The 19,166-nt window shown below is 45.0% G+C and overlaps 1 protein-coding gene across 5 annotated transcripts in view; it reads left to right on the top strand.

Moving 5' to 3' along the window:
* The window catches only part of LOC119029785 (membrane-associated phosphatidylinositol transfer protein 2-like), a 34,400-nt gene extending 22,213 nt beyond the window's left edge, over positions 1–12,187 (top strand). For 3 of the 5 annotated variants that reach the window (XM_037116909.1, XM_037116913.1, XM_037116912.1), the window contains 14 exons: positions 78–289; positions 396–571; positions 1,009–1,179; positions 1,279–1,419; positions 1,717–1,878; positions 1,974–2,240; positions 3,166–3,314; positions 4,673–4,789; positions 6,663–6,779; positions 6,906–7,054; positions 7,138–7,287; positions 8,100–8,283; positions 8,369–8,497; positions 8,587–12,187. In XM_037116909.1, the coding sequence (XP_036972804.1) occupies positions 78–289; positions 396–571; positions 1,009–1,179; positions 1,279–1,419; positions 1,717–1,878; positions 1,974–2,240; positions 3,166–3,314; positions 4,673–4,789; positions 6,663–6,779; positions 6,906–7,054; positions 7,138–7,287; positions 8,100–8,283; positions 8,369–8,497; positions 8,587–8,955 (2,493 nt within the window). In that variant the 3' untranslated portion in view covers positions 8,956–12,187. The remainder of the gene's footprint in view (positions 1–77; positions 290–395; positions 572–1,008; positions 1,180–1,278; positions 1,420–1,716; positions 1,879–1,973; positions 2,241–3,165; positions 3,315–4,672; positions 4,790–6,662; positions 6,780–6,905; positions 7,055–7,137; positions 7,288–8,099; positions 8,284–8,368; positions 8,498–8,586) is intronic. The other 2 variants (XM_037116910.1, XM_037116911.1) reach the window with 2 other exon arrangements.
* The last annotated feature ends 6,979 nt before the right edge of the window (positions 12,188–19,166 follow it).

Genomic DNA, 19,166 nt, shown 5'->3' on the forward strand with positions numbered 1-19,166 from the left:
AGATACGGAGTCTAGAGCGACGCCAGCAGCTGGTTTCAGCCTGACGATGCTCTTTGTGTTGTCTCCGTCTCTCTCAGGACACCGACCTCCTCTCTCCAGGTATCGTCATAAACAGCGTCTCTCCATCCTCGCCGTCCCTCGAGGGAAGCCGCCACCTCAGCCGGAGCAACATCGACATCCCTCGATGCTCGGGGCCCGACGACCCCAAGAGACAACTTCCACGCAAGCGCAGCGACTCGTCCACGTACGAGCTGGACACCATCAAACACCACCAAGCCTTCCTGTCCAGGTGACACTCAGACGTCTCAACCTCTCCCTCAGATTTCAGCCAATTTCTGCAGTTTTTTTGGTTTCCATGACTACTGAATGAAATCTCTTATTGTTTCTCTGATCAGTCTCCACTCCAGCGTTCTCCACGGGGAGCCCGGCTCTCGGCGCTCCAGCAACAGCACCATGCTGGAAGGAGGCTCGCTGGGAAAGTTTGACTTCGAGGTGACGGACTTCTTCCTGTTCGGCTCTCCTCTGGGGCTGGTGCTCGCGCTGAGGAAGACTGTGGTGCCCTCGTTAGATGGTGAGGAAGCTTTTCATGATGTTCCTCATGTATCCTTTTAGTCTCACGCTGTCGGCTTTGAAGCAAAAAGGGCCTTTAATGATTTCCCTCATGCCAGAAGAGCAGGAAATGTTTTTATTTGTAGCCTCCGATGTGTTTTCTTTTCTGTGTGAGAGTCTCGTCTCCGAACAGCTGGACAGCACGAGTCAGAGGTCAGAGGTTTTGTTTTTGATGTCATAGGCAGAAAAAGTTTGGCTGAGAGAAGAAACATACGTGATTAAAGTCACACAGGCAGGAATCTGACTGTGCTGTGAGTCCTTTGGAGAGAGATTTCTGACCTGCAGCTGTTGAGTTAACATCTGGACTCATATCCAGTATTTTATGATCACGTATGGTTTGATGTTTGTCCTGTTCGATTGATCGAGGTTTCTCAGTGTGTCTGTGCTTCTCCTCTCCAGTGTCGGCTCTGCGTCCGGCCTGTCAGCAGGTTTATAACTTGTTCCATCCAGCCGATCCGTCGGCCTCCCGTCTCGAGCCTCTCCTGGACAAACGCTTCCACCTGCTGCCTCCCTTCAGCGTCCCCCGATACCAGCGCTTTCCTCTGGGCGACGGACACTCAGCTCTCCTGGGTGAGTTCACACAAACAAACCAGACGCTTCGCTGCAGATTTTTACTTCTCGTTGTTAAAGCGTCATCCTCTTTCTCCTTCCCTTCTCTTGACTTCCTAGTTGAGACGGTGCAGAATAACCCTCAGCTTCTGATGGAGTCCGGTGGTGCGGCGTCTCAACGCTGCCTGGAAAATGCCGTCAGTGAGACGTCCATCCCCGTCCCCGTCCTCAACTGGCAGAGCTCGCAGCTCCACGCAGAGAGTGTGTATCTGTTATCGTCTGTTCATGTCTGTTCTCACTTGTTGGTCTGGGGCAGTTTTCGACTCGTTTTAAAGGAGCACTCTGTAGTTTTTGGGGAAGACGTATTAACCAGAAGAGTAAGATCTTCATTGACCTGTTTCCAGTCTTTATGCTAAGCTAAGCTAACACCACACCTTTAGATTTATATAAATTATCATTGTCTGTCTTTACAAATAAGACTGAATAAATGAATGATTGTTAATTCTTGGTCTTTGCGGTGAAGTTTATGACTCTAACTTCTCTCTTCTGTCTCTGCAGCTGATTCTCTTCACTCTCATATTTTCGTGGACGGCCAGTACCCGTCCTCCACATCACCGGGGGTCCCTCACCTTCGCTTCAACCGCCGGGCCAGCGAGGCCAGCCTGACGAGCCAGGTGTCGGGGTTAGCCGACTCTTACACCGCCTCCAACATCGCCACGAGTAAGTGGACCTTTAACCGCCAGCACCTGACCCACGTTTCGTCTCCAAGCTGACAGTGTTTGTGTTCTTGTTCCTCCTTCCAAACATCCCCTCAGCACACAAAGGTGAGGTCAGCCACTCTAAAAGGTCCAGTCTGCTGTCCCAGCTGGCTGTTCCCTACAATAGGTTCGCCCCTCGGACTCCGTCCTTGCGGTTGCGCCAGAAAACCCGTCAGGTGTTCCCGAAACTCAACGGAGTGGAGTCTGAGCAGAGCTCGGACGTTAGCTCTGACATGACCTCTGACCTCACCGATGTCACGTCTGACATCACAGACATCAGCTCGGCGCCCCCGTCGCCCAGGGTGCTGAAGAACATAGAGCAAGGTACCCTGGGAGCTGTAGTGAGAGGACATGAGGGAAGGATGCTAGGATCCATCCTCTCCCCTGTGTGCGCTTCCTCCTTCCTCCTCCTGTATCTTCCTCTCTCAGATAGTCTTCCTCAGTAGTCTTCAGAAATGAGAAACGGGACCCAGAAGCTTTGGACTGACAGGAACCAAAGCATTCTTATTTATATTTATATAGAAGTGTATTTGTAAAAAGTACCCAGAAGTCATAAAAGAAAAAGTTGTCATTTTAAAACACTTAAAGTGAAAGTCACTTGTATGAATCATACTTGAGTAAAATTATTTGATATTAAGTTTGTTGTGGATCGATTGTTTATTGGATCTGATATTCTGCTTTTTAAAAGATATCAAATAAATGTAGTGAAATAAAACTACAGTATTTGCCTCCAAAATGCAGTGAAGTGGAGAATAAAGGAGCAGAAAATATTAATACTTAAGGAGAATACCACAAAATTGGGTGAATGTGATCAGTTACACTCTGAAACTGGTTAATTTCCACTTTGCGTTGGAATTAGTTTCATACTTTTTAACTAAAATCTCGGATGTGGAAAGTAAAGTACACATACCTCAAAATGGTCCAGTAGTTGAGTAGATGTACTCAGTTATATTCTGCAGTCGTTCTTGTGTGACTTCTCTCCGGCTCAGACTCGTGAGAGCAGCTTCCACGAGGTTCCCTCAGAGTCTGAGCTGCTTCCTTACGAGTGTCGAACCTCCAGGTCCTCGTAGTGTTTTGCTCGAGATCTCTAAACTTCCTGTCGTCTGTGAGAACTCTGAACTTCATCTCCGCACGAGCAGAACGTAGATCTGCAGCGGACGCCACGAAACATTCACGGATGCACTGATTCCCTGAGGTCTCTCTTCTGTCTCCACCTTTTCCCTCGTCTCCTCCCCCCCTCCTGCTGTAGTTGCCTCCCGGTGGTGGGGCAGTAAGAGGATGGACTACGCCCTGTACTGCCCCGACGCCCTGACGGCGTTCCCCACCGTGGCGCTGCCTCATCTGTTCCACGCGTCGTACTGGGAGTCCACAGACGTCGTCTCGTTCTTACTCAGACAGGTTCGTACAGTCTTCAGTTCATTGTACTTCATATCTTCATTTGAATTAAACGTGTGTTTTTAGTCATTCTGGTTCTGTGGCTTTAATAAGGCTTATACAATAAATCTCACTAATTACTGGTTGGATTGCACCGTCACTGGGTGAAGACGTTCATGGTCTCCAGAGGGTGAACCATAATGACCGTGGTGATCCTCTGACTTTTATTCTACAGCCACCTTCTAATTCATTATTTTTGTTGAAATGCCTGAAAAACATCTGCATCATGACGATGTATCGACACAGTTTTTACACAGACATTCATGGTCCCCAGATGATAAATCCTGCAGCCTCTGATGATTCTCTGACTTTTGATCTAGTGGTTTTTTTTTTGTTTTTTTAGGGAAATCTCTTCAAAATGATTGGGTAGATAAAATAATGAAATAAAATCAGATATTTATGGTGCCATGAGGATGAATCGCCCGAACTGTAATAATCTTCTGACTTTCTGATTCCCCACCATGTCACAAAATTCATTTTTACAAAAATGACAAGGCTCCTCAATTTACTTTTACCCAGTGAAATATCTTGATCATGTACATCATCATTCATGGTCCCCAGAGGATAAATCCTGCTGAGTTTGGTGATCCTCTGACTTTCCTTTCAGTGCCACCATCTAGTTGACAACTTTTGTTATTTCTTAGTGAAAAGTCTTCAGAATCATTGGATAGAATGACAAGAAACTGGGTACATGTGTTCATGGTACCAAGCGGATGAACCCTAACGACTGTGGTGATCCTCTGACTTGTCTTCTGGCTCCACCATCTAGTTGACAACCTTTGTTATTTCTGCATCAAGAAGATGGATTGGCACAGTTGTTACACACACATTCATAATCCCCAGATGATAAATCATGAAGCCTGCAGGATTTCTGGCATTTATGACCATTAATTTCACTTATTATTTTTGTAGTTTATAAGTAGATTGTAATTGTCACAGCTCATTTTCTTCTGACTGAAACTTGCGCTCCGTCTACAGTCCGGGCTTTGGTGCAGAGGACAAAGTCATAAACTTTGAAATGAAGCGCTCGGCCAAAGTTAACGTCACGTTTCATCGATTCGTCTCAAGTCTTAATGGTTATGTTTAAAAATTGAATATCCAGCTGAAGAATTGCAACAGATGGATGCCAAGAAAGCGAGCAGAGAAAATGTCGACTCCAGTAAATTTTGAAGTTTTAACTACTTTGCAGAAACAGTCTGATGGAGCATTTTATTAACTGTGGCTGAGCTGTGAAACTGAAGCCTACAATAACCAATTTACTGCTCGAGTATTAGAACAGTTTTGTGCTTTTGTTCTCGTTTAAAATGATTTTTCTTCCGTAGGTGATGAGACATGAGAACTCCAGTATTTTGGAGCTGGATGGTAAAGAAGTGTCTGAATTCACTCCATCCAAACCTCGTGAGAAGTGGCTCCGCAAGAGGACTCACGTTAAGATTAGGGTAAGACCTCTGTGGTTTTAAATGCTTTTACCTCTTTCATTGCAAACATGAACGACATGTGACGTTCAGTCCGTCTGTCACGCAGTCATACAGCTCACAATGATTGTCATAATCAATCAGATCTGTGGATCTTTTAGTCTAATAAATGTAGAAACAACTGTGAGAAAATGCACATCATAAGTTCCCAGAGCCTAAAGTTACGTCTTCGACAGTCTAAAACTCAAAAAGTATAAAGAGAAGAAGCAAATTGTCACATTTAAGCAGCTGGACCAAGAAAATGTTTGATATTTTTGCTTGAAGAATCATTGAAACGATTAAAGTCCAGCTGACTCTCATGTATTTGGGTGTAATACTTTTTGATTCTTATATATGTCAGCATGTGATTATCAAACACTTGTGACAAAGATTTTTGTTAATGCAGCAGGACATCGTCTAGATTAATGATTAACTTTGCCCTGAAACAATTTCGCAGAGTCTTCATCAGTCCAGAACTCCCAAACGTTTCATTTACAGTCAGAAATGATGAAAAGAAAAGCAGGAAATTGTCACATTTGAGATGTAAAAACAAGCAAATGTTTGACATTTTCACATAAAGAAATGACTGAACGATTAATTGTTAGCCAAAATAATGTCAGTTTATCTTCTTTTGAGTCTTTAGTTGGTTAGTCGAGACAGTCGGCCAGTGGTGGAGACTCAAACCTGCAGGGCAGAGCGTCTGTCTCCCCCTGGTGGCAGTACGATGCACCCATCAAACACCTTCCAACGTCTGGAAACATTTTAATGCTGGCAGTTGTCTTAAAATGTTGTTTTAGAACTAATATCTGCCTGTGAAACACTGATCAGACGATCCAAACATGACAGTTGACTTCAGTATGACCTGAAAGAAAGATGTCTTCAAACATGCATGAAACAATAAGATAATAATAAATAATGATAAGAACATCTGAACCAAGAAGTGGTTATTGACCCTGGAGATTGTCATTTTAGTGCCATAATTTTCATTTTTACCAGGAAGTAACCTATTAAATCCTGATGATGTGAAGGTTTTCTCACGTCTGGAGAGGATTTGTAGGTCAGGACATCTCAGCACTTCATTATAACATTGTTGGAGGTAAACTGATGTCCGGCTGCTTAAATTGTTTCCTCTCCTGTGTTCATGACTTCAGAAGTGGTGGTAAATATTTTTTTACATCTGTGAAAACATGAAAAAAAGGTGTTTTTACGACATTTTCTCCAGATAATTTCCAGATAAGAAAAATGTTTCCTGAAAATTTTTTTCCTGAAAAATTGTACTTGAAACATCTTCTCCGGAAAAAAAGATAAATCTTCTTTCTTTTTCACCAGTTCTAAAGTCATACATAGCAGCGTGGCATCATGGGAGTTGTTGTCTCAGGCACAAATGTTCAAAGACGAGGTGAAGTTTTTAAGTTTTCGTTCACGTCACGACCATGTTGGGAACCGCTGTACGGAACTAGCTAACTGTGAATAAAGTCGTTCAGACCGTCTCCACCTGCCGCAGCTCAGACAGTGACGTGCTGCTGTAACATTAACACATCAGTGTTTCGTACATCGTTTTACTGGCACGTTCACTTCCTGAAAACAGTTTGAGTGTTGCCAGAGAGTTGAAGTCGAGGGCTAAAGAGTCAAACAAACCACTCGATACAGCGCCGAAAGCTTAAATTCTGAGCTTAATTAACATTTTGATCAACTTAGAACTTCTCTCATTTGAATTCTGGCAGCTTCACAGTTAGAAGAAGCTGTTTGGGTTGATTTTTAGAGGATTAACCACAACGATCACGATTAACGTTACGCAACAGCTGAGACGAGGAGGACGTTCGTCTGATTTCCTGTTCTGTCTTCCTCTGTGCGTCAGAATGTGACGGCCAACCATCGAGTGAACGACGCCGTGTACACGGAGGACGGAGCCCAGATGGTGACGGGCCGTTTCATGTACGGCCCTCTGGACATGGTCACCCTCACTGGAGAGAAGGTAATGACAGCGTCCAGCTGTGATGTGCCGTAAATAAGACGAGTTATGTAACCGTGTCACCATCTGTGTCGTTAAGGTCACTCTGAGCCGCAGTGTTGAAAAGATCTCTGGGTTATTTTCCCCCAGATTGACGTCCACATCATGACCCAGCCTCCCTCTGGAGAGTGGGTGTACTTTAACACGGAGCTCACCAACAGCAGCGGACGAGTCTCTTATGTAATCCCTGAGAGCAAGAGGCTCGGTATCGGGGTGTATCCCGTCAAAATGGTGGTCAGGTACGCAAAGATGTTACCTCACGTATTTAAAAAAAAGCATGTTTTATACTTTTCACTATATCTTTTCTCTTCCTCTGTCGCAGGGGGGACCACACGTTTGCAGACAGCTATCTCACTGTGGTACCACGAGGGACAGAGTTTGTGGTGTTCAGTATTGACGGGTCATTTGCTGCCAGTGTGTCTATAATGGGCAGCGACCCAAAGGTTCGAGCCGGGGCTGTGGATGTGGTGAGGTAAGGGTCAGATCCACAACCCTCTGCAGGCTTATTTTGCAATAGACTACACTGTAGATGACTGTGTTGTAAGAGCTGGCAAAAGGCTCTTTCAGAGAACTGAAGCAACAACAGAGATTCTGCGGGAACTAATCTCACCGAAACAAACACATACGTGAATATTAAATATCAGAGGCTGTTAATACCTGACACACAGAAATAAAACTTCATGTACAACATTAGCCGAATTTACACGAAGGACAAAATGATAAAGAATTTGTCATAGAAAGCATTTCACAATGTTAATACAGTTTCTTATAATGCAACAACTCACAAAATTGACTGATTTTTAAAGGGAGTCTGGTGATTTTCTCCATAGGTGTCAAAGAAGTACCCTATATTTGTAACTGCTTATTGTATTTGTCAAATTTGACGTGTTTACTTTGTATAAAATGTTGTTTTCTTTCATGCATTTTGTGTTTAAGGTGAAATCATCTAAAAACAGCTGCTGATTGTAGCAGGAAAGGTGCACTAGAAGGAGACGAAGGAGAAGCCTCATCAAACTGGCACTTTTTAAATGATAAAAAAAAGACTGATGCCGAATTTACAAGAAGGCCCAAATAGTTGAAAGTTTGTCATAGACAGCATTTTACAACTTTTATAAAGTTTTCCTAACTTAACAACTCACAAAATTGGCCGATTATTAAAGGGAGTCTGGTGACTTCACAGGCAACAAAGAAAAAAGTCGCCTTTATCACTTCCTGTTTACCGTATTTGTAAAACTTTGGAAAAACTGAACTAACTTTGTGCTCCTTACACTTTATTATTCGTAGATACTGGCAGGATCTGGGCTACCTGATCGTATACGTAACGGGCCGCCCTGACATGCAGAAGCAGCGCGTAGTCGCCTGGCTCTCCCAGCACAACTTTCCTCACGGCATCGTCTCGTTCTGCGACGGGCTGGTTCACGACCCGCTCCGACACAAGGCCAACTTCCTCAAATGCCTCATCAACGAGGTAAAGAAACGCCGCGCTGAGTTTTGAGGTGTTTTCAGTTTTAAATCCTTGACGTCTCTAAAAGCCGACCTCCTTCTGTGATCAGGCCCACATGAGGATCTTTGCTGCCTACGGTTCCACCAAGGACATCTCCGTGTACTCGTCCATCGGCCTGCCGCCGTCACATATCTACATTGTGGGGAGGCCCACGAAGAAAATGCAGCACCAGTGTCAGGTAAACAGAACAGACACACTATATAATATTCTTTGTTACCCATCAGAGAGTTCATGTGGTGAGTTCATGGTCATGAATATCTCTTCCAGTTCATCCCGGACGGCTACGCCTCCCACCTGTCCCAGCTGGAGTACAACCAGAGGTCTCGGCCCGCCAAGTCCGCCAGCACCCGCATGGTCCTCCGCAAGGGCAGCTTCGGGCTCGGCGCCGCTGGAGGAGACTTCCTTCGCAAACGCAATCACATCTTTCGCACCATCTCCTCTAAGCAGCCCGGCGGGGCGGGGTCGTCCTCTCCCAACCAGCAGGGGCGGACTGAGCGAACCCTGAGCCAGTGCGAGATGGAGCGGGACCGAGGGGTCGGGCCGGCAGCCCAGAGGAGCATGAGCATCGCCGCAGGGTGCTGGGGCCGCAGCGGGAGCACCAAGGAGGGTAGTGGCGGGTTACTCGGCCCGAAGTAAGGTTCAGAACGGAGCTGTGGTGTTGAAGGACTCGGCCTGAGCCACCATGATCTCTGGAGAAAGAAAGAAGGGTGGAGCAAGAGGCGGAGGTGGATGGAGGGGTGGATGTCCAGGAGGAGTGGACTGATCAGGCCCGGAAGGGATCCAGCGAACAAAGACAATTCTGTAGCATGACTCTTTTACAGTAATACTTTTATAGGATACATCGCTAACTATTTAAAACGTGACAAGGAGGGATTAAATGAAATATTATAAGCCTTAAACTAATCTCGTATAACGGGACAAAACCACCTCCTCTTCTCCAAACACACACACACACACACACACACACACACATATATACAACACACTGTCCTGGACTTCACAGTCATGAGCTCAGGACAAACCACAGAGCCAGATCCAAACAGTCGAGCACGGGTTCGAGGCCAAGCTGATTGGCAGCCATGTCAGAAAGCCAAATGACTTTCACTTCTGTCTCTGTCCACTGTCAGCTGAGCGACACGTTTCAAACACGCAGCAACGACGGGCAATAACACCGAGGAAGGAGACAGGAAGCAAGGAAGCGAAGCATCCGCCGGTTCATCCAAACTACAGAAAGAAACCCAGACTTTCTCACTTAGCTCTCGTGGTGTTGAGCCACACAGATAGTTTGGGGTTTATTCTTTTTCCACATTTAGACATTTTGATGCCCTACGTTGAAAACAAGCAGATATTCTGACAAAGAAAGGGAAGTTCCAACTATTGGCTGACAAAAAAGCCAATAAAAACTATTGTTTTTACGTCAAATAATGTTTTGATTTAAACAATGAAATATCTGAGCGTTTTACATAAACAGTGTTGAGTTTGTGTGAGCAGTAGATAAACACAGAGCTCTACAGAAAGCCGTGATCATGAGCTTATTGGACGGTTGGGAGATTTCGTTGAGTAGCAACGATTCTGTGGCGTCAGAGCGAGATCCCGTCGATGGCAGCAGCTTGATCCGAAAAGAAACCCCCAGAAAAATCGGGGTGGTGAGAAAATCTGTATTTTTTTTTGTAGTTTGGTTGAACTGAGCCTTGAAGCATCTCAATGTGTCAGAGATGAAATTTCTTCTTGTCTTCATCACAGAACAATTTGGTTCGTCACTGATATCTTACGTGTATTTAAGCTAGCAGGCCGCTAGTCCACTTTTCATTCCGACGTGCGTGAGACTCTGTAGTATTTTCCCTTTCAGCGTGGCCTCTGGGCCATCCAAGGCCTTAATATCCAACGAGACACTTTTCTCCACAGATGGAACAGGAAGCAGAAAAACAGGGCATGCAGCATTAAAGCAACAACTGAACTCTGTACAGTCCACAGCAACAATCCCTTTATATATTCATCTGCTTGCAATACCTCTGATCCACCTGTTGGTGGTGTTCTGTTTCCCACCTGTGCTGCTGCTGGGCGACACTCGTGTGGTGTTCCCGAACAGGACGGACCTGGTGTTTCTGCCGAGGAGCCTGTTTCCTGTCAGGCTGGACCCAGCGTTTCCACGAAGCTTTCACTTACAGACACGTGTTGATCTTTAGACTGTTTTTACCAAATGTACTGAAGAACGGGCCGGATGTGATTCAGCATGAATGTTTAAAAGACTGGATCAATTTCAGTGGTGGAGAGAAAATCAACAGCGCCCTCATGAGAGCAAACATTTCACAGCTTCTGTCTTCTGAACTATATTTTAATAGGAAGGGGATGCTGAAGAAGAAGCCACCTCACATCTCCGATCCAAAAACACAAACAATGTGCACAAATAGTCAGATTTTTCAGTCCTGATGCCACTAAATGCCACTAAAGATTTGTTTTTTTTCAAGTCTGTCTCGCTGAAGTCTTTCCTTGTGTTCATACTGACCATTAAACACTTCTCATGCTCTTCTACTAAATATGAGCGGGGAATAAATCGACCTCATTGTGTGCAAAAACTTCATAAACTTCATATTAAGCCAACCCTCCATCCTCAGCCCCATTTCATTTAGATGATAAAATCCATGTTTTAAATAGATACACCCGCAAAAAGATCTTCAAATGATGCTGCTGCAACAAACCGACACTTTCTATGAGGAAAGAAACAAATTCATGTTTTGCATTTCATGCCGAATTTACAAGAAGGCACCGGTGATTTGTGAAATGTTGTTGACAACGTGTCACAAGTTTATAAAGTTTCTTTTCACTCAGCATCACAAAAAATTAAGTGATTTGTTAAGGAGGTCTGGGGGTTTGTCTCGTCAGGCGACAAAGACATAGAATTAACAAGACTAGTTAAAAGCTTCATATCAGCTTCAGATTGAACGTGTAACGTGTCTTTGCACAGAACGAGGAAAGTGTTTTGACTCTCGTTATGTTCAGTGGAAGCACATTAAGAATTTTTCTTTTAATTGCCAGTATGAACAGGAGGACTGTGAGGATGGAAGAAGATTAGTCCTCTTCTGTATGTGATCAGTGGGACACCTTACAATTGTTTTAAACAGACTTGAAAATGACAAACTTGTCCTTTAAACCCCTGTCAGCTTCTGGAGTTAGGATGAGTAGCGCGGCTGTTCCTCTCGTTCTCTTCGTTGTACTCTGCTGTTGTCTGATGCCCGGCTTCCGTCTCCACTGTCTGTGTGATCAGAAATGTCTTCAACCCGCCACAGAAGCCAAAATCGTTCTCTAATACTGTAGTCGATCAACTGTGGAACCTCATTGTTGTTTTTTTGCACTAGTTTACGGTGGAAGTATACTGTAGTTTCCATCTCACGTTGCTACATTCGAACACCTCCGTAGTGCATGACACCTTTTTTAAAATTAATTTCAGGGTAAAGTGTGTGTGCAGCCACGCTCGTGTCTGTGCATTTTGTCGGGTATGAAAATAATGTAAGTAAATGTGCCAAACAGCGAACGGTTCAATAGATCAGAGGTGTTCGAAGTCTGACACCCCCAACCTCCTACTCTCCTATTAATCTTCTTTGTCTTTACTTCTATTTGGTAGATAATCACACTGATTAAAATTTGGGAACTTTATTTCCCATGAGTCTTTGGGAGATGTAAACAGGAAGTAAAATGTAGCTGTAGATTCAGTGCATTGTGCTGCTGGCTGCAGCGTGAGTCTTGTTTTTTTAAGCCTAGGTTTGTTTTACATTTTAGCAAATTGGCACCATTAAAAGTTTGCCGAATTAGCTTTTAGCACTTCCCGTTTGCAGCGAAGTCATGGATGTACAGATAAATGTCACTGGATTACTTTGATGCTGAAGAAAACCTAAAAACGTGAAGAATCTCAGGCAAGTTCTGCAGTTACAGGATGAGGAGTGACTTTGTGCTTTGATTTCCAAGCGAGATGTTTATCTGAGATGAAGAAAAACTAGCGATTATTTTCAGTAACAGTTAATCTGTCAGATGTTTTCACGAATAATCAATTAAGGGAAAAGTTCACCCAAAATGATTAATTCTGATGAATGTATGTGCTGTGAAGCTCCAGAAATGTTTTGAGGAACACAAAACTTCACCTGACTTTCCATCAGCATGTGGGGGAGATGAGACGACGAGCAGATTAAAATTTTTAGGTGAACTGTTCCTTTAACTTTTAGCTATAAAATGTAAGGAAAAAAAAAAGGTTATCACAAAGTCCCAGATGCTCAAAATGACGTCTTCAAACTGCTTCTTTTGTCCAACCAACAACCCCAAACCCCGAAACTCTTCACTCTCCATCATAAATGACAAGGACAAATAGAAAACTCTCAAATTTGAGAAGCTGGAATCAAAATCAGAATAGTTGGCGACTAATTGTTTTCGATCAACTGATTAATTTCAGGGCTAAATGGAAGCCACACTGATCGAGGTGTTCAGATGTGACAGAGTTATGACTCTTTGGTGTTTCACACTACAAACAAAACAACTTCCTGTTCCAGAGCGCACAGTTTGATTCAGACAGTAACTGTCCTTTAATCATAGTTTGAAGGGGAGATTTGTACCGCTTTGATTAGATTTGACGACTTTTTGATCTGACGTCATCCATGTCTGAAAAAGAGCCTGAGGACGTCTCTTAGAGTTTGAGATGAGAGCAGAGGTCGAGCGTGTTGCTGTTAATCGTGGACAATAAGCTATTTTGCAAAAAAAAGTCGTAGACTTTTTGCGTTGAGTTTCTGTTGCGCTGCGGGTGACAAACACACATTGTTTCCCTTCTTGCTGAGTTGAATGTCCGTCCGTTTCGGATCCTGAGGCTGTTCAGACCCGACGGACGTGTCAGTGTACATACTGTAAAGATGTGTATGTAGGACTTCTATGTTTGAGAGTTATTTATTTACATAAAGATCATGATGTTACTCTGGAAATTTCAGGTGAAATATATTTGAAATATGTAGCATTTTGTTTGTCACTTTGGCGGTCATTAAGGCTACGGACCAACACAGGAAGTTTTCTTTTCTTTTCTTTTCTTTTTTTTGTTTTACCGGTGCAATATTATCGTTCTGATCCTCACAGCCAGGCAGGAGCAGCATCACAGCAGGATCACAAGCTGGAGGCAGTTCACACTCACTACACCTGCAGTTCACACCTGGAGAAAACTCTTTGTATCTGAGCTACTGTTGACCTCTGCTGTCTCTTTACAACCGTCGACAACTGCTGAGCATTTTATAGGACTGACAGCACCTATTTTTCAAACTGCAGTGTTTTACAAAACCTTTGAAATATTAACTGGAGACTGTTTTTTCAGTCAGCGGGTGCATGAAAGAGTGAAAACGCCCATAAGGAAGCAGCTCTATTTAACAAGCTGTCGCATGTCATCCCGTCAGATCGGAACTACTTAACCTTCGTGCTTAACAATAATAAAAGCGGTTGTGTTGTCCACTATGTCCTCGCTGTTTAATGAGATCTATGTATGAAAACATCCTGATGATTATATTTGAGATTATCACAATTGTTGCCACATTTGGATTATAAGACACTTACGGAGGTTTGTCATCAGCTCGGTTTTAAAAACACACACAGTCCAGTTTGAGTTTGAGTTTTTGTGACACCAGTTTATAATAAAACACCCATTATGAAGAGGATATAAGTTGTAAGTGATGGTATACGAATGGGCGTGGCTTAACATTGGGTGGGTGGTGCTTAAACGTGGAGTGGGCGGGGCTTTATCAGACAAGATAGATGATATTAACGCTTATAACTGATCTATAAATGATTCATAAACCATAACTCACAACTTATAAATCCTGTAAATAACGGGTGCATTATTATTAAGTTGTACCAACATTTTATATGATTTATATTATAATAAACAGTCATTCAGTTGTAATCCGGCTGTGGGATATTTAACTGACACAGATATTAATAGAATTGTAGCTCTGTCAACATTTAAAGTGGCAATAATTCATTTATATTTTGGATATATGCAGTGATTCAGTGACACTTTATTTCAACCCCTTTATTTAGCATTTATAAACACATTACAGTGTAGTTGTAAGCAGTTTTTAGGACAATATTTATTTTTCTTTTATCCATTTTATTGCAGAATCCTTAATTAGATTCTAAACAATTAATACCTGACAGCCAAATGCAACCTGGTTATAATCATTTGTCTTAAACAGTATTAAACCTTCCAGTACAGATTTATTCACAACTTTTATGATGTGTATTTTTTAAAGCATTTAGTTAGTGTTTATGTATGTTGCAGATGCTTCAGTGAATGTTGTTATTACTGATTACAACTACAAACACAATGTTACTAACAATACCATTTATTAAGTGTTAATGTGTTTTTCAATCTAAACAAGGGGCATTTGAAATAAAGTGTTTCTCTGTATTCTGTCAGCAGCTGTACGCAGACGAACATAAAGATCTTTTTGAATGATTGGAAACTGTTTATCCTTTAATTGACGACACTGTGTGTGCTGGATTAACAACACCAGTATTAGAAATACTTTTCTGAGTGATTCAGTTCTGATGTCTCCTGGTTCATACGGTTTGGGCCAAACCTCCTGCTGCCCGGCTCTCTCCACCATTGTCTGTACTGTGGAATAAATCCAATTGGACAGTAACTCAACATGTGTACGTGTCATTTTATCAGCCATGCTACAGCGGCGAGGCTCTTTGGAAGAAGTGTTGTTGGTGAAACACAGCAGACTAGAAAAAGACGATTCTTCATGTGCTCTGACTGAAGTGCAATTTTTTCATTATGAATATCAACTTAACATTTAGAGTGAAAAGTTGTATGTTTGAAAAATGTCCATGAATAACAGAATATCTTCCTATTTGGTGCGTTTAGGTTTAATGACAGAGAGGAAGATGGACGACAGGGAGCACTGCAGTTCATTGGAGGTTGGTGTTGTAATGTCCAATAACAATCACACAAATATATTCAGTAGAAGGGTTCTTTGAAGGATTATTACAATTCAGTGTTTTTTAAACATTTTTGTCACCAGGGGTTAAATAATGAATCCTGTTTCTTGACTTTGAGGACAATCAAAATATTGTTTGTAAAAACATCCAAAGTCATTTTTCTGTGATCAGTCTGTTATAGAGAGGAAAATTGAAAGCACAGAGACTGACTGCTCCTCCTTGAACCGGCACTTTATCGTGGTGGAGGAGTTTGAGCACCTGAATGATCCTAGGAGCTATGTTGTCTGGGGCTTAATGCCCCTGGTAGGGTCTCCCAAGGCAAACAGGTCCTAGGTGACAGGTCTGACTAAGATCGGTTCAAAAGCCCCTAATGATAGACACAAAATCAAGGACGCTTACGTCGCCCGGATTGGTGTTACTGGGCCCCACCCTGGAGCCAGGCCCGTGGTTGGGGCTCGCAGGCGAGCGCCTGGTAGCCGGGTCTTTGCCCATGGGACCCGGCCGGGCGCAGCCCGAAGGAGCGACGTGGGCCCGCCCTCCAGTGAGCTCACCACTCGCAGGAGGGTTCAGAAGGGGCGGGTGCGGTGTGATTTGGGTGGCGGCCGTGGGCGGGGGCCCCGGCGACCCAATCCCCGGACGGTGACTCTAGCCATGGGGACATGGAATGTCACCTTTCTGCGGGGGAAAGAGCCTGAGTTGGTGCGAGAGGTTGAGCTAGGAATAGTCAGGCTCACACAGTCTGGGCTCTGGAACCGAACTCCTTGAGAGAGACTGGACTCTCTTCTATTCTGGAGTTGCCTGGGGTGAGAGGCGGTGAGCTTGTGTGGGTTTGTTTATAGCTCCTCGGCTCAGCTGCCATATGTTGGAGTTTACCCCAGTGAATGAGAGGGTCGTTTCCCTGCGCCTTCAAGTCGGGGATAGGTCTCTCACTGTTGTTTCGGCGATGGGCCGAACAGCAGTGTAGAGTATCCGGCCTTCTTGGAGTCCCTGGGAGGGGTACTGGAGAGTACTCCAACCGGTGACCGACTTTGTAGTCGTGCCTTCTGACCTCCGGCCGTATGTCTTGGACACTCGGGTGAAGAGAGGGGCTGAGCTGTCAACTGATCACCACTTGGTGGTGAGTCGGATCCGTTGGCAGGGGAGGAAGCTAGATAGACCTGGCAGACCCAAACGTATTGTGAGGGTCTGCTGGGAACGTCTGGCAGAACCCTCTGTCAAAGAGGTCTTTAACTCCCACCTCCAGGAGAGCTTGGACCTGATCCCGAGGGAGGCTGGGGACATTGAGTCCGAATGGACCATGTTCTCCACTTCTATTGTTGACGCGGCTGTCCGGAGCTGTGGCCGTAGGGTCTCCGGTGCCTGTCGTGGCGGCAATCCCCGAACCCGGTGGTGGACTCCGGAAGTAAGGGATGCTGTCAAGCTGAAGAAGGAGTCCTACCGAGCCTGGTTGGCCTGGGGGACTCCTGAAGCAGCTGATGGCTACCGGCAGGCCAGGCGAGCGGCAGCACGGGCAGTCGCGGAAGCAAAAACTCGGGTCTGGGAAAAGTTCGGAGAGGCCATGGAGGAGGACTATTGGTCAGCCTCGAGGAAATTCTGGCAAACCATCCGGCGCCTCAGGAGGGGGAAGCAGTTCTCCACCAACACTGTTTACAGTGGAGGTGGGGAGCTGTTGACTTCGACTGGGGATGTTGTCGGGCGGTGGAAGGAATACTTCGAGGATCTCCTCAATCCCACTGACATGTCTTCCATAGAGGAAGCAGAGGCTGGGGACTCAGAGGTTGACTCATTCATCACCCAAGCCGAAGTCACTGAGGTAGTCGAGAAGCTCCTCGGTGGCAAAGCACCAGAGGTGGATGAGATCCGCCCTGAGTACCTCAAGTCTCTGGCTGTTGTAGGGCTGTCTTGGTTGACACGTCTCTGCAACATTGCATGGCAGTCGGGGACAGTGTCTCTGGACTGGCAGACCGGGGTGGTGGTCCCCCTATCTAAAAAGGGGGACCGGAGGGTGTTCCAACTATCGGGGGATCACACTCCTCAGCCTCCCTGGGAAAGTCTATTCCAGGGTACTGGAGAGGAGAATTCGGCCGATAGTCGAACCTCGGATCCAGGAGGAACAATGCGGTTTTCGTCCGGGCCGCGGAACACTGGACCAGCTCCATACCCTCCGCAGGGTGCTCGAGGGTTCATGGGAGTTTGCCCAACCAGTCCACATGTGTTTTGCATTCAACCATGTCCCTCGTGGCATTCTGTGGGAGGTGCTCCAGGAGTACGGGGTCGGAGGCGCTCTGTTAAGGGCCGTACGGTCCCTGTACGAGCGGAGCAGGAGCTTGGTTCGCATTGCCGGCAGTAAGTCAGACCTGTTCCCGGTACATGTTGGACTCCGGCAGGGCTGCCCTTTGTCACCGGTTCTGTTCATTATTTTTATGGACAGAATTTCTAGGCGCAGCCACGGGCCGGAGGGGATCTGGTTTGGGAGTCACAGGATTTCATCTCTGCTTTTCGCGGATGATGTGGTCTTGTTGGGTCCTTCGAGCCAGGACCTCCAGCATGTCCTGGGGCGGTTTGCAGCCGAGTGTGAAGCAGCTGGGATGAGAATCAGCCGCAGTTATGCGGTCGTTGTACCTGTCTGTCGTGGTGAAGAGAGAGCTGAGTCGAAAGGCGAAGCTCTGGATTTACCGGTCAATCTACGTTCCTACCCTCACCTATGGTCATGAACTTTGGGTTATGACCAAAAGAATAAGATCCCGGATACAAGCGGCTGAAATGAGTTTCCTCCGCAGGGTGGCGGGGCGCTCCCATAGAGATAGGGTGAGGAGCTCTGTCACCCGGGAGGAGCTCGGAGTAGAGCCGCTGCTCCTCCACATCGAGAGGAGCCAGTTGAGGTGGCTCGGGCATCTGTTTCGGATGCCCCTGGGACGCCTCCCTCGGGAGGTGTTCCTGGCATGTCCCGCTGGGAGGAGACCGCGGGGAAGACCCAGGACACGCTGGAGTGACTATGTCACCCAGCTGGCCTGGGAACACCTTGGGATCCTCCCAGAAGAGCTGGAGGAAGTGTCCGGGGAGAGGGAAGTCTGGGTGTCCCTGCTCAGACAGCTGCCCCCGCGACCCGGCCCTGGATAAGCGGAAGAAGATGGATGGATGGAGAGACTGACTGCTGAATGCTCTTCTGCTCTGAATATGAAACTGTTGTTTCAGGACAAAAACTGCCTCAGTTGTTCTCTCATATTAGTTTGACATGTTATCTGTCAGCTCTGTGTGAAACCCTGAATGAGGACGTGGAGAAAAGTCTTGTTTGTTTATTCATGATTTAAAGCTTCAGTTTGTTCACACGTCCCGTCATTAAAGTCTGTTAAACGATTCTAAAGAATATTGTACAAGTGAGTGAAAGTTACCAACCTCTACTCTGTCAAGAACTCCAAAATCCTTCGACCATTACTAGCTGCTATGGTAATATTGGTTGTAGTTATTAAGTTGAATATTAATCAGAGTCACAAACTGACAGCTTTGAACCTTTTTCTCAGAATTGTTTGGTGTATTGGGTATCTTTTCCCCTCTTTAAGGGTGGTGCCGGTTATTAGTTAACATGATTAAAAATTATACCTGATAATCATTAATTATTATTGATAGCCAAATGTAATCCAAAACGTACCGGTGCCCCGTGTGAGGCAGTGCAAAACTATACATTTTTACATTTGTATTTTGTATCTCGTTAAAATTCTAAGTATCAAAACTGTAGTGGCCGTTTGTCCAAAAATCAATTTAACTAAAACTAATTAGAATCAAAGAGGGCCACTTCAGCACCATGAGGGTGAATCCTACGCAGGCAAAAGTCAAACTGTCCATTCAAAGTTCTTGGTTTCTTTTTGATGATTTATTTTTCC

Source organism: Acanthopagrus latus, chromosome 12 (genome assembly GCF_904848185.1).
Source record: "Acanthopagrus latus isolate v.2019 chromosome 12, fAcaLat1.1, whole genome shotgun sequence".
Taxonomy (NCBI): Eukaryota; Metazoa; Chordata; class Actinopteri; order Spariformes; family Sparidae; genus Acanthopagrus; species Acanthopagrus latus.